The 16,172-nt window shown below is 35.8% G+C and overlaps 1 protein-coding gene across 12 annotated transcripts in view; it reads right to left on the bottom strand.

Annotated features, from left to right (window-relative positions):
- The window catches only part of LOC134533970 (atypical protein kinase C), a 391,849-nt gene that overhangs the window by 76,425 nt on the left and 299,252 nt on the right, over window positions 1-16,172 (bottom strand). For all 12 annotated transcript variants that reach the window (XM_063371822.1, XM_063371818.1, XM_063371826.1 and 9 more), the window contains 2 exons: window positions 8,337-8,387; window positions 1,544-1,629 (listed from right to left, as the gene is read on the bottom strand). In XM_063371822.1, the coding sequence (XP_063227892.1) occupies window positions 1,544-1,629; window positions 8,337-8,387 (137 nt within the window). The remainder of the gene's footprint in view (window positions 1-1,543; window positions 1,630-8,336; window positions 8,388-16,172) is intronic.

Genomic DNA, 16,172 nt, shown 5'->3' on the forward strand with positions numbered 1-16,172 from the left:
TACAAAATAAAAATATTTAAAACAAGTTGTAATAAGGTCATCAACTGAAATAAAAAAATACAAATGAACACTGGTATTCTTCAAAACATTTTTATGGGAATCTAACTTTGAAAAGTGAAATGTAACCCGCTAGAAAACAGGAAACACCATACTGAAATGAAAACCGACAGCAACGATAAATTGAGCGAACTAAAAACGACGGCAGCGCAGTACTGAGTCCTGGCTGCCAACGTCAACAATCAGAATCTGCCTGAAAAAAATCTGAACGCCAGTGGCTCGATTGGTCCCAAATTACAGAAAGTGGTGAAAAATTGAATTTTTTCAATGTATAGTTAATTTTGCAAGTTTAGTCTCGTATGGTGAACTTGCACAGAAACAGCTAGTCACTGGGAGAAACCACTACTTGGCAGTCTATCTGGCAAAATAACAGGTATACTAAAAAAAATTATCAAAACTCACTACCACAAATATACATATAATGAAAATTTGAGTATGAAATGTTTTTCTGCACAATATACAGTTTGGAGTGATATAATTTTCATCAACACTGCATAACCAATTCTGCCAGCCTGATAAAAATATAATGAATACATTAGTTTAATCAAACTTTAAAATGATAAAGTATAGTCTGTTATGAGCCAAAGACTATATGCATTCAGATATTTAATTCATTTCAAATTAATACACAGTAAGTGTATTCTTTGTATCCCTTACACATAATTAATGTTAGTGAAAATTAGGTAGGGATTACTGAACTAACAGCAAATGATTTTACAATTAAATTACATTGAGCTTTAAGACATTAAATATTGCACACTGTTTTGTACTTATACATACAATGGCTATTTACCTGTGTTTTTGAGATTTTGAAGACACTTTTTCAATTCCCCAAGTTTTTCCTTATCTGCATGAACCCTGTTCATTTTATATATATATATATATATATATATATATATATATATATATATATATATTTTTTTTTTTTCTGACTTGTATTACTCCAAGATTAAAAGTATTTTCAAGGCACTAAACTGGAAGACTAAATTATTTAAAATTTTGATCAAACAAGATGCAACATGAAGAATGAACTGTAATTTTTATACAGTACACTACTTATAAACAATTTCTGAAACATATCTATCTACATGAGCAGTTATGGCTTATTGAACAATTTGTTATTTAGTCAAAGCTAACTATGCATGGCTAAACTCATCGATTAGAATTCTTTTTATAATTTTGGAAAGTTAAAATATTCACCCTGTCACTGAAATGACCAAATAAGTTCATAAAAACAATACTCTGCACAAATCTATAAAAGTAGAACAAATGTTTTAATTGAATTTGATCACAAAAAAATGTGGAGAAAAAATTTCCATACAACATATCACATTGACATGCTGGCAATTCACATTTGTGAAAGACAAATAACAACCAATTTACTTTTAAACACTGTTCTAAAGCACTTAAAATATAATCTAGGTAAACAAATTAAATGATTGCTGTTAAAAGCTATCACAACACTTCTAAGACTGAAAATACTTACTCTGTTGAACCTCTTGGCCTGAAAAATGTGGCCATTGACCCGATAGAGCTTCCGCCATCGTCTCGCTCCTCGTCTGTAGATGCTCCCTGAAACAAACAACCACGCGAACTCAAAACAAAATACTATGCCTAAGTTATGTGCTTCATGATCTCTTTGTTCAGAACTATACGAAGTATGAATTTACTTGGGTAACTGAATTTATGGGTGAAAAAATTATGGATTTGTATTTGATAAATAGTAAAACCTTAACATTAATTTTTTTTTAACTAACCACAAATAATTCCAAATTACGAATGAGAAATTGCATACTCAGAACCAACAGCAAAACTAAAGTTTCAAAACCAGTAAAAATGCAAATTATTTATATCAATTAGGGCTAAACATACAAAGTGATATTAACAAGTGCCCATCCTATTAATAAAAAGCAAAAAAATAATAAGTAGTCTAGCTGAATATCTAAATAATTCAAAAGTATGAACTGTTTTTTTTTTTACAAATCATACATATTCGTTTTATGTAAAAAAAAAGCAAACAACTTAATAAATTTAATCATTTAGAGTAGATTTTATTCCTTGTTTTCATTCAAAATGCTAGGAGGCATGGGCTTAAATCTATAGGGTTCCCAAGGTCTAGATGGAAGGGGGCGGAAACCTGCGGCCTAAGGGTTTCCAGAGGTCGAGGAGGGGTGGTTGACGGACCCCCCCCCCCCCCCTAAAAGGAATCTACTCTGTGAATGTGAGATAAACGTTCCCAGATGATTATTATTATTGTTAAAAGTAATCAAATCATTGCTGCGCTACCACACAGTCCAGGTTTGTTTTTCGCAGCTCGAGAAGAGGATAAGGAACAGAGGAAATGCGGCAGGCAACAGATGTGGCGCTGAGCTGTCAGCAGGGACTGTAGTCTCTGCGGGGAAGCCCAGACGTGCAGAAACACGGAGAATAACGAGAGTTCGGCGAGGCGCCGCACTGAATATGCATGAATGGGCCGGTAACGAATGGGCCGTTACGAGTTATTGTTCCGGGGGGGGGGGGGGGGGGGAGGGGAGGCGTTATCGCAAAGCACTTGTGCAATCACGCCCTCGCAGAGAACCGTTACAATCACGTGTGCCGGTGAAGTCACGTTACGGAACATAACACATCTGAACGTCCATTCCATTACTCTAAAACGATCCAGAGTGAATAATCTTTACTTCACATTCGCTATGGATTTTTCAATTCAAGCACTTGCTTATAACAAAACATCTACTAAGCAATTTAATGGCTGCTTTAAAATCAACTTTGAGAGAGCATAAAAAAAAATTATAACCATACAGAAACGGAATAATTGAAAATACCCCTGAATGTTAGAATGAAAACGGCTGTAAACAATAGAATGGAATATAGGTATATAATGTTCTGATGTAAAAATTACAAAACAAAGTTTTGCAAACGAAAAAAAAAAACCGAAAAAGAGAGAATATAGAAAAGGCCAAGCGGAAACAAAAGCTACGCAAGAGTAAGAAGAATAGGCCGAAAAAAGAAAATAAAAAAAGCGAACGTATTTACGACACGAACCTCGAGCTTTGCAGTATTGTCGTTGTGTTGTGCTTCAGGTTTATTTCTGTGCGCATAGTTCAAAAATTAATTACGGAAAAAGCCGAGCAGCCCCGCAGAGTCTATAGGCTCTGCGCACGGCGCGTCGCGAGACACGCAGGCAGCAGGAGTCTGGGCTTGGCGCACTTCGCAGCCGAGAGAATGGCTACCTTTGAAAGCTGCAACTGCTTTCATAAGTTCAACACGCCGACGAAAACAAACTCAAAGCGCTTGCGAAACTCCGCGGCGAGGACTAAAGAACACAAAAAGGACAACTTCGTGGCGTCTCTTGCCCTACCACCACCAGGCAGAAAAAACGAACCACGGGAGACGAGGGCGAACACAACTGCTTAACATTAAATACGTAAGTAAAAAAAATCCATGCGTTTTATTTAAAAAAAAAAACTTACCTGTGGATTAGAACAAACTGTACAATAAAATTCAGAACTATAATTCAACTACGCCATAAAGAACACTTTTGTCCATAAAAGAATGTTCCAATTTCAACGGTAGGTATATTATAACAGTTTAATTTAGAGCATTTACAACAAATCGTACGTCAAGTTGAACGTAAATTAACCTAGTTTTTCTTACAAATGTTACAAACGTTCAATACGTGCACCCTTAGTTATACGACACACATCCAACCTAAGCCACATCAGGATTTGAAGCCGGATCTCCACAGCGGGAGCCATCCTTGATACACGTTAGGCCGGCCGCACACCGGATACGGCGCGGCACGGCACGGCGCGGCGAGACGTTTTGCCTTGCCGCGCCGCGCCCGATGGTTAAGAGCAGCACGCGGCGCGGCACGGCGCGGGAAAGCAATTTGAGCAGACGCTCAGTGGATTGAAGAATTCAGACAAGTGAACTTGTGTGTTTGATAGATTGATACATATTTCGTGAAATCAGTTTTCAGTCTGTGACACGTGAAAATGAACGCAGAAGAAGAGGCGACTGTAATAGCGTTGTGGTACTTCCTAAAGTCAATAGATGATTCCCCCAAGAGACAAATCTGGGTGCATCCTATCAATGAAAGACGTAACATAAAACTGTTTATTGCTGAGCTAAGAGCAGATCCGGAAAAGTTTTATAATTATTGTCGTATGAAACCGGCAACGTTTGATTTCATTCTTGGATTAATTTCTCCATCCATCCAAAAACAAAACACCAACTATAGGCTGAGCATAACTCCAGAAGAACGACTACTGATCACATTAAGGTAAGATTATTTTTATTAACTGCACATTATTCAATTTGTTAACTATAATTCGTTCATGTAGTATCCCCTAAAAAACAAATAATTACTTAAAATGTATAAAATAACCTGTGACAACCTCGGGTAGTAAAATGCCAGGTTTCAAACGTTACAAATGCTATTTTTATTGAGAAAACAATACAAAATATTTGTGGTCAATCATGGAAATTGATGATATTGTTCACCGTGAGTTGTACCATCATTATAGTTTACGCCATGCAACTGGTTAATCAGAGGAAAGAACTGATGGTTCAACGTTGAGCTTGAGGACGAAGCCACTGAAGCAGGGGACGGAGTGTAGCGACTCTGCTCACTATCTTGATCCTCCAACAGGCTATGCAATTTTGCCATGACCGATGATTTGAAGAGGCGTTGTCTTTTTGGAGAAAGCGTTTCGGCTTCGGACACTAAACTTTTAAAAAATGTTAACATTGCACTATCAGATTTTTCCTCTCCAGCTTTACGTTTTTCTGTGACAGTTTTTAGGTATTCCACCATTGGTGCAGCCACTATATCTGCTGTAGTTCTTCTTTGTTTTTTTGAGGGGTTAAAGTTGTTTTGCTTTTCAATAAGTGGTTGAGGATCGTCTTCAACCTCTCCCTGTTCTTGTGATTCGTTTAATATGTCTTGGGTCACATCGGTGTTATTTTGCAAAAAGTCATCTAAACTACCTGTCATTTTCCGCGTAGTACCAATCCAAGGTTGGAGGAAGCTCATAGCATCAAATAAGTGCCACTTTTTCTTTCGTTGCTTGGAACCACTGGGTGTCTTTTTCAACTCCTTTACGTATCTAACGTATGAGCCACGTAGATTGGTCCACTTTTTCTTGCATGTGTTACCTAAAAAGAAACCAGAAGTTACGAAAGAGCACTAAATAAAATAAAAGTGGTAAACTTATTTTCCATACTGAAACAAATCAATTCCACATCTTAATATTATTTGTAATATTTAATTGTGGGAAAAATTGTAAGCAACTCTATTATCTTGTCCTTTTTTACAGATTTCTTGCAACCGGTGATCGGTTCCAGTATATGCATTTCAACCATCGAGTTGGCGCTACTACTGCAGGAAAAATTGTAGCAGAAACATGTACTACCATTTGGTCCGTAATGTCTCCAATGTTCCTAATGACTGATCCATCACCAGAGAAGTGGAAGGAAATATCAGTGAGGTTTGAAGAGCTATGGAATTTTCCAAATTGTTGCGGTGCTATTGATGGCAAGCACGTACGCATTGAAGCCCCATGGAATAGTGGCTCATTATTCTTTAATTACAAATCATACCACTCTATTATTCTACAAGCTATTGTTGACGCGGAAGGTAAATTTGTAGTAGTCGATGTTGGAGAAGCTGGAAAACACAGTGATGGAGGTGTATTTAATTCTTCAACATTTGGTCGTTTGTTTAACGATAAAAAACTGAACTTACCAAAGCCCAAAACTTTATTTAAGACAAAGACAACTGATTTTCCCTATGTCTTTGTTGCGGATGAAGCCTATGCCCTCAGCAGACACATGATGACCCCCTTCAACAAGAATTCTTTGACACGAGAACGAAGGATATACAACTATAGACAATCTAGAGCACGTAGAATTGTTGAATGTGCTTTCGGTATGATGGCGAAGAAATTTCGTGTTTTCGAATTGGCTATGTTAACTCATCCAGATAAGACAAAAATCATTGTGTTAGCGTGTTGCGTTCTCCACAATGTAATTAGAGTAAAAGAGGGTACTATGAGTCAGGTGTATGACGAAATGATGAACATTGAAGTTGAGTGTGACAATAAACAAGAGACTTCGAGGGCAAGAGCAGCTAAAGCTGCTTACAACATCAGAGAGAACTTTAAAGAATACTTCAACACTGAAGGTTCAGTACCATGGCAAGACCAAATGGCTTTTGTATAAACAACATGATTTGTTATTGACTGTATTATGTATAGAAGATGTGTTAAATAAAGTATGACTATTTCTGAATGAATTAATGTTGCTGTTATTTTATTCTTAATGTCTTACAATATGCAGTAAGTTTCATCAATATCGGTCAATAAACATACTTAAATTTTGAATTTCGGTAGCCACAATCGATTTTCGGCCGTTATTTTGGATTTTGGCAGATTGAATTTTGAAATTTCAAAAGAAATTACATCATATTCGTTTTAGCGACCAAAAATACAGCGTGAAACATAGTTTCATCAAAATCGGTCAACAAACAACAAATATTGTTTTTTTTGCCGCCATATTGGTTTTTTGAAAACTAGGGTCACTAAAAAAGATATTGTTTTATGTCGTAAATAAGTGTTAGGGTTTACAAGTGTGAGCGCTCAGTTTGGTAAAATTTTGCCGCTTTATTTATTGAGGAACCTAAAACTCACAGTAGTATCAAAATTAACATGTAATCTTAAGGATGCAAGGGTATTTTCAGCCCCACATAACAGCCCGCACTATAAAAATGTTCAATTTTGTGATTTTTTTTTCCAGTCCAAATATAGAGGAGAACCCACATTTCAAATTTCAAGTTTCTACGATATCGGGAAGTGGGTTATTTTTAATTGTTTCAGTGATTTTAAGGTGATGTTTTCTTGTAGTGACGTCATAAAACTGGCCGCTATCTTAAAACGGACGAGAGAAAGTAAAAGTCTTATATCTACATCGATCCGCTTAGGTATAAGGAACATACATGCAACAAAATATAAAAATCGGTCAACGCGTTTAGCCGTTATCGTAGGACAAAGAGACAGACAGACAGACAGACAGAAGTTTCTTGTAGCCATTTTTGGCCTATGCAACAATAACAAGTGCTAATATTAGGCCTAGCTTAAAACTTACAGGGAAAATTCTTAGCTTATTTCGTTGTTGAACTATCTTACTATTAAAATACTCGCACAACAGATAGTACTAAAGACAGGCGTATAACAACATTTACCTGGTACACTCAGCTCTTTGCCAATGTCGTTCCAAATTTTTGAGATGACGTCCACATTATGGTGTTCCTTTAACGATGTATTGTAAATTGGTGGGTTGTTTTGTACATAAAACAACAACCTGTCAACATCAACACTAGTAACTGCATCAACATCATCCTCCTGGCTTGCCATTTTCGTTTGACAGACAAACAACTGCTACACGCCACTACCACTGCCTCTCAACTACGATTCTCGCGCATGCGCAGAACGCTTTGCATCAAGCCTCTTGCCCGAAAGACGAAACTTGACAAGGCAGTACAAGGCGCCTTGCGGCGCCGCCTCGCCGCGCCATGCCGTGCACGATGCAGTGTGCGGCACCTCCATTGATAGCAATACAAACCACATCGCATGCGGCGCCTTACGGCAAAACGCCGCGCCGTGCCGTGCCGCGCCGTATCCGGTGTGCGGCCGGCTTTAGGCTGCAACGTGGCGCTTGATGATATTAGCAGCGCGCGTCTATCAGCCTAGCGCTGTAGAGGGGCAGTCAGAAGATTAAACCACGTTATATACCTTACTAAATACCTTCATTAATGCATCTATATAAAATAACAGATAACACACACAATGTGAAACGAATAAGTATGTATAAGAGTACAGTCTAGCTTATCTTAAATTTTTCTGAAATCAACCGTCAAAAAAAAAAAAAATCCACTGCCAGTAGACATGAAAGAAAAATGTTCAGATTCATGGCGTAGGTTACACACACAGTGAAGAGTAGAAACTCAACCTCTTATTTAAAAGTTTTATGTAATAATTTGGTGGCTGCTTTGGTCTGGATACGCTATAGGTCACTAGGCTCCAAGGCAAATAAACATATAGCGGAAGGATACAAGCAGAGCCTATGTAGGTCTAAAAGTAAATGTTTATTTAAGCGTGAACAAGATATACACAAAAGTTAAACACCCATAATTCCAAGCAAGCGAAGATTGTAACAATAGAGATAAATAGTTTCGCGATGGCGCAAACGTTACCCTAAAAAAATACGGAAAAGTTACTCACTGTCTTCTCCCTGACAAGGCATTCCAGGGGCGGGCGGCACATTGGGGAAAACTGGAACAAACAAAGAGAAAACATAAGCGAAGCACAAAGCACACGGAAACAATGGCCAGTTGAAAACAATGCTGTAGTAACTCGATATTCATGCACAAAAAAAAAAAAAAAAAGAACAGCCTTTGAAGATATTCTACACAATAACGACGATTATAACATTTTAAATAAAACGGAAAAAAAATATCGAAACAATGTACTCCACAAAATTATGCAGCATTTTTAATGTCGATAACTATGACTGATGGGTATACGAAATAAAATAATCTGAATAAGAATATAGAAACAGACAATTAGCAAAACAAAATGTTGCATAAAAACATTTTCTACTTAATAGGATCGCTTTTGCTGTGTCCAAAAGCTGGTGTTAGTGATCTAAATATATTATATTTTTAAAGTTTATAAACTAGAGAGTACATGACAGCAACTACATATTTTTATGATACCTATTGTTCAAACAAATATTTTGTAGAGTTAAACAACTCTTCATCATCGTAACTGATAGGCAGGGGCGTACACGTTCTCATGGAGATGCTAGGAGGGAAATACCCCCGACATCTTTAAAAAAGAGAGAGATGATTCCCACAAAAAAAATATGGAAATAATTTGAAAGCAAACAGCTGGCAAAGTGGTTCTATTCTACCCCCCCCCCCCCTTCCTCAGCTATACGATAAGCCTATAAATAACATCATTAAAATAGTTTTAAGTTGTGTGTAACAATGTTTCTAATGTGATTTTTTTCTTTGTGGAAAAAATAAGCCCCATTTCAAACTATGAAAGTTGAAACACGGAAAACAAAAGGCACTATCACAGTTTTGCACAGAAAAAAGATCACAAGATAAAGAACCACTCGCGTACCAACATTGTGTTCATATAATAAAGCAGTTTTCTGGTGCATTCTCACAGGGAAGTTAAGCTGTAATAAAAAAAAACAGTTTATTAAAGAATGTCGGCCATTTTTATTTACATGTTTCCTTGCTTTTTTTCAAGGGACTAAAACGCACTTTTAAAGTAGAAAGTGAGAGCCTTACTTGAAAACTCTTAGTTAATTTTATTTTTTCAATTATGGGCTTCAATATGAGAACCTTTTAAACAGCATAGTTACCTAAGAAATCGACAGCGGAAAGCTAATGTTTGTCGACACCAAGGAGCCAGTAATTATCAGGAGACCACATATTACTACGACGAAAACATTGCGTAAATGGTGCTTGACAACATATAATGTTGGTTAGTACGTGTGAATGAGAATTTGTCGCAAAACCACCACTTTCATAAAATACAGTTCTTGAAAACTGCTCCCACAAAATGCAAGAACTACACTTCAGCCGATTTTTGGGTTTCCCGTACAGGACTCTCAAAAATACGAAATCTTAAAAAAAAAATCAATCATTCCTACCAACAAAAGGAAAGAATTTGAAAGCATCAAAGGACAAAGAGGTTCTACAACACCCCCGAAAATTTGCGTAGGCTCCTGCTCTTGCAAACATGGCGTGAACCATCAGCTGGACAAAAAAAAAGTGAGGGAGTCTTTCAGTATTCGCGAGAGATGTGCAACATCTAACCTCGATAACTAGTAATTTAATAGTTCTCGTGTTGCAAATGCACCTATAATACGAAACCCAGACAAGATTTAACATACATAGAATTCTTTAAATTATGCCAAGCGTGATAAATATTTGCAAATTGTATTTTCAACTACATTTCTGGACGCGAATCAAACGTAGTTTCCGTACCTCCACTAGAATTCACTGCCAGAGCAGCTACGTCGACTATAGAATCATTCCATTTACAGAAATAAATTTTATACTATATAGTGAAACGGCTCCGATAAAAGCGAAAAAGACTCGGAAAAACTACTAAATCCCGGCTTTGGACCTGATTTTCGATAATACTGCGCATCTTGTTTAAACTCATTAAACAGTTAAAACTATACAGTTTCTCTTTGGTTTTGTGAACTATGGTTCGCGCCATACGTCACAGATGGCAGCACCGTGGTTAAACATTTCCGTTCCGTGTGACTTCTGTTACATTCACGAAATTACTCCCACCAAATGCCGTATACCGTAAGATAAGATGTAACACATAAAAAAAGCGTATTACCGCAGTAATGCCAACCTCTTGGTCTACAAATCGGGTTGTGTTGGCATCGAAATAGTTCTGACATCTTTCCATTATTAATTGCTCATTGAACGGAACCTTGACGTTTAAGGATCATCAAGTTAAAAACTGCATCGGATTAAGAGGCCGTGTCACAAATTTGCGCTCCTATCTATATCAATGTTATTTTAAAAGGCAGTTTTTCTCAAAGTCTATAAGAGGTAGGGGCCGGAAATTTTGCCTACTGAAAGTATACAATACATTTAACATAACCGCTTTTTTCAAATTTAGTTATCATATCATATATTATTTCTGTGATGAAAATAATATTATCAATATTTTGATTTGTCCAGATACATTGAAATTTTGCTTATATTTATAATTATTTAGCAAAAACTGAAAACGCCATTGAAATGTATTGCACATTACCTTTCGATCAGGGTCTTCATGATCATGATGGGTTTATAAACCTGGGTGTAATCAAGTCTTTAACTATTACATGACAACATTTATACTTAATAATTTGGAGATATGCCTTTTCTATCCTCAGCCCCTGAGCTTTTACTATCTGGTCTGGCGACCGACCTGACACTCTTCAACCACCCCAGGGGTCTCCGATTGCACATCTTATCAAAAAAAAAGCTGTTCGTTCATTTGTTTTTGTGTTCGAGCGAAGGTTTACTTCTCCATAAGTGCCACAGACTTCACACATTTATGCCAAGGGAATATTCCGCTGATGTGACGCCATACGAATGTATTATTTGCGACCATACAACTTTTTTGTTTGTCATCGGGAAAATGACGCCGCAGTTTGATTTTTTGTGGTGATATAAAATAAATTTTCTTGCTAGGGAATGTTCATTTTGAATTGAGCATTTTCAAATGTCAGCGTAGAATATGCTTATCTGCCCATTTTGTTTCTTTCCATAATAATGAGTAAAGTTAACATTGTCATAGACATTTTATTATATTCGTTTGCCGTCCAAGTACAAATATCACACTATATCGCACGTAATTATATTTTTTACTAATTTGTTAGTTGTCATTTTATTTAAGTTATAAATAACAGTAATAAAAATTATTTTTTAATAGTCCAGAATAGAGATTGAGTTATTATTCATTTAATAGGGGTTTAAAATATGGTACTACATACATATTTATATTATATTGTTGTCTTCTTTGTAACTTTACTGGAAGAATGGCATTTGGTATGTATGTTAACTCACAATGAAAATACTTCAGAAGTACTCAATTAACAGTGAACAACCTAGGGCCTATACTAATTTCATTATGTTCATGAAATATAATTGATATTACTAATAATGAACTGTATGTGTTTTGCGTAGAGATATCGTACGAACTGTATGTGGTACAGACCAACATTAGCTAAGACTCTGTAAATAAGTAATTTCAGTTAATGTGTAGAGAATATTAAAAGTTAGAAATAATGATATATATATAAAACAATGCAGAGTTATCAGCATAAAAATAGAAGTTGTTTTTACGTAGCGCCTACTGGAATGTATATTTTGTGTTGAATTATGTTTTATGATTAGTATTCTCTTATTGTAAGTGTGTTTTGTTAAAATCTTATAAAACATCACTTACTGTTCAAGGATTTTCATTTTTTTTGTGATGATCTTACTTAAACAAGTTTTAATTATATTACACATGTATATTTTAAAATCATTTTAATGTATACTTATAGAATTGTAATAGGCTTTATACGGACTCTCACGATGCATGTGAGCATCTATAATTAATAGAGACCGGAAAAATTCGCGGATTCATTAGGCGATAGGCTAGAAATCAAATACATATACCTTTTAGATGATTTTGCTATTGGCTTACTGTTCATCTGGACGAATCTCAACCAATTATAAAACACCAACCAAAGATGGATCGAATCACAGACAAACAAGCTGAGACGACTAACAAGTCAGCAGCAAATGAACTGCCGTTATTTGCCCGAGTGTACAGGGGAATGTGCAGTCTATCCTGAAGGCCGTCGAAACCGCGAATTTTTCCGGTCCCTAATCTACATCAATATTATGGCCGTTTCACAAGATCAAATATTTATTGAATTCAATCTTTTGCATTCATTGTACATGATTTTCGATATGTACATTGAATTCAATACAAATTGAAGATGTTACTCAACTAAGCTTATTCTTATTAACTTATAAGTATTTTGTTTGTTCAGTACATAAAAGTAAAAGATTCGTTATTATTTAAATAATGAGCATCTTTAAGCAATAACGTTTTCAAAATATTTACATAAACATAATGGAATATATTTTTTAAATACTTTATATCTACGATCACATCAACGGCAGTATTATGTAATCAATGAGGTAATGAAATATCTTGAAAGGATATTTTCTTCTCTGTAAAGTAAATTTGTAATGCAGCCCTCTTAATGTTAGTCTTGTGAGTTATTTCGTCTTCTAATATGCTACAGCAATGTATAAAATTAAGTTTTGTTAGTTTTTTAGTCTTGTGTAATGTTAAAGTGTAATGTGATAAATTCAATAATTTTTTTGTAAGTTCGTATTCATAAAGGTAGGCTACATATCGTATTAAGATAAATAGTAATATTTGTAAATTTAAATTCTTTGAAACAACGTCGATAAGAGGTTCACCTACCTCTGTTAAACTGTATGATGGTGCATTGTAAAAAATTAGGTAGTCTGACTTAAGTGAGATTGTATTTAGATTGTGTGTGATGCATATGCAATATACAAGCATATGCATTTATGTTATTATCCTTTTAAAACGTTACATGATGAATTTCGTATACTTTTTAATATCAACTAACATTATTTTTCACGGACTATTACATCCAGATAAAGAATAATTACCACATGTTTGAAGATTAATTGTATTCCGATACGTTTAAAGTATTAAAATTTTTAGTTTTAGTTTTAGATACGACTCATACTACATTTGTTAAAGTGAGGTTTCTTGATTCTGAATCCCTGCATCCGCAATTTCCTAGTGAGCCGCCGGTCAGATTGTCATCCTCTTAGATTGTCGAGGAACCAGATACATTTTTCGTCGAGTAAACTCGAGCTGTCAACCGTCCCACTAATCCTGTGATAAGGGTATAGTAGCTTTATCACGCGCTGCGGCTACAGTTCCTTCGGTTGAAAAAGCCACTAAATCTCACTGTTAAAAGAGAGAACTTCTAGAGCAGAATATTGGAAATAAACATTTACTGACACGGCCTCTTAAGGATGCATCCTTATTATTCGGAAACAGCATGAGTCGCGCTGTAGGGTGGCGATCTCTGGATAATAGCGTGTATTTAAAAAATATGGCCTAGCGATTTCGCGCCAGGTAAATGACCGAGCGTCTTCAAGTGATAATTTACGTAATAATTACACATTAATTATTCCCATATAAACGTAGCAGGAGTAAAAAAAAGTCGAATCCGCATTCAATTTTGATTTTCTAACATAATGTTCTAATGAACTAAGACGCGTATAATATTTGTAATTTTTCTCGCATTTCCCCCTTTATGAAAATAAGTATGTTGCAATAATGATCGCTGAAAATTGGCTAAAACCTAAGATAAAACAAAAAAAAAAAACAATGTTTATCTGTGATGAGTATACGGGAACGTGCACACAAGTAGTCTATAGCTTCAGTTATTCTGGACGACCTTGGGAAATGAGATTTGGCGTGCCGTTGATGATAAAGCGGGCTTTATGTTAAAACAAGGTTGTGTCGAAATAACTGCGGTAATTCTTGACTGTTTTAAGTACACATCGCAAAATACAAAATGACAAATCGATTTAGATGATTCGTAAGCATAAATTATTCAAACATTACAGACAACAGCCGCTTTACAAAATCATTTTCAAGAAGTATCATCCTTCCAACGCAATCACCATGGAGCAGTTAAATCTTATCTTGTAAATTGCTTAAAAAATATGAATTTTAAGCAGTCACTCACGGAATCACCAAAGCGTTTTTTCTTCTTTTTTCCCCTTCAATTTCTAACACTTTTTAAAAGCAAGAAAAAACCGATATTGCTGGTTGAGGAACGTCACCGAAGTATTTACGAGGAAGATTTTCTACCATTCACACCATTCACCTTGGTTCGAAAACGATTTGCCGAAGAGCTAGAGGAGGCAGTAAAGACGACCTTCCTGACCCCGAAGGGAAGGAAGTGGTGGACCTGAATAAGGTCCAGAGGAGGAAGGAAGCAGGGGTGGGGGAGGAGGAGGAGATGTAGTTCACACCCGAATGCATTATCTCGGCCGCCAAGCGTGTTCTCTTCGATCTGCTGTCGAGAACACACTTGGCAGGCGAGATTTTCACAAAAAATTAAAATTGTTGTAAGTTTTTGTATGTTTATTATTGGTACCAAAAATAGTTCATTGCACTTAAAATAAATTCGGAGATATATGTATTAGTTTTTAAAACACACTTACCCCCTTTTCACCCTTTAGGGGTTGAATTTCGCAAAATATAAAAATGGTGTTACAATATTTCGTATGTTTATTATTGGTAACCAAAATCATTCATTACGCTTATTTAAAAACGGAGATATAATTGTTAGCCTTTAAAACATACTTACTCCTTTTTCACCCCTTAGGGGTTGAAATTCGTAAAATATAAAAACTGTCGTGGGTAGTTTTCGAATGTTAATTATTGGTACCCATTATCTTTTCTTAAGCTTGTTTAGTTGCAGAGATATAATTATCGTGAAACCATATTTACCCCTTTTTCACTTAGAAGTGGAATTATGTATTTAGACATAGCCTAAATTTCTAAGTTAGCCAAAGAGCTTTTAATTTTAAAAAAATTCATCAAAATCCGTCCCGTAGTTTTTGATTGATTCTCGAACAAACAGTCAAACAAACACACAGAAAAAAAATTTAAAAACTATATTTTTTGAGTTCTCAATAATGTAAATAGCCATTTTCAATAACGTTTTTCATCATTTCACCCAATGTACAGACTTTTTGCCTAGAACAGTTTTATTATTTATTAGTATAGATAAATAGAAAAACTGATCGCAAAATAAAAAATAAAAACATCGGCAACATATTTGAACACTTTTTCAAACACAAACTAAAACGTGACTAGGGCACCAACACATGAGCTTTACAAATTTACCAATGTCAAATTTTTCTGTTTGTAATCCAGAATCCCTGGAGTGAAAGAAGACGAAACTTATTTTTGCAACGTCCCTCGTATACGGGCCTTTTATTTAGCCCATATAATTACTAAAATTTAAAAAGGAGCAGCGGGATTTAATACCGCATGGCGCTCGTTCAGAATGGGCGTTCTAAAATGCGATCAAGCCGTCTCGCGAGCTGGGCCCTGTAGTTGGTTGGCAAACGCGTTGCGCCAAACGGACTCCACGGAAGCGAATAGCGCCGACTCGGCGTGGCCCGGTTACACCACAACTGTTCTAAAAAAACATCAAGAATCTCAACGGCACTGATGAGTGAATTCTATGTATCACTCGTTATGCATCAACATAGACAACGTATTTAGAACGTGTAAAACAATAAGAAAAAAATGGGATGTGGCTGTGTCATGGACATGGCTGTGTGTTGTACGTGAATACGTGTACCTACGCAACAGGTAATATTAAATATATTCGCTTTAACTATTTTACATTAATGTTTTAAATGTGCAATCGATAGATTTTGACGAGAGCTGACGATTGAAACT

This window comes from Bacillus rossius, chromosome 7, assembly GCF_032445375.1.
Source record: "Bacillus rossius redtenbacheri isolate Brsri chromosome 7, Brsri_v3, whole genome shotgun sequence".
Lineage (NCBI taxonomy): Eukaryota > Metazoa > Arthropoda > Insecta > Phasmatodea > Bacillidae > Bacillus > Bacillus rossius.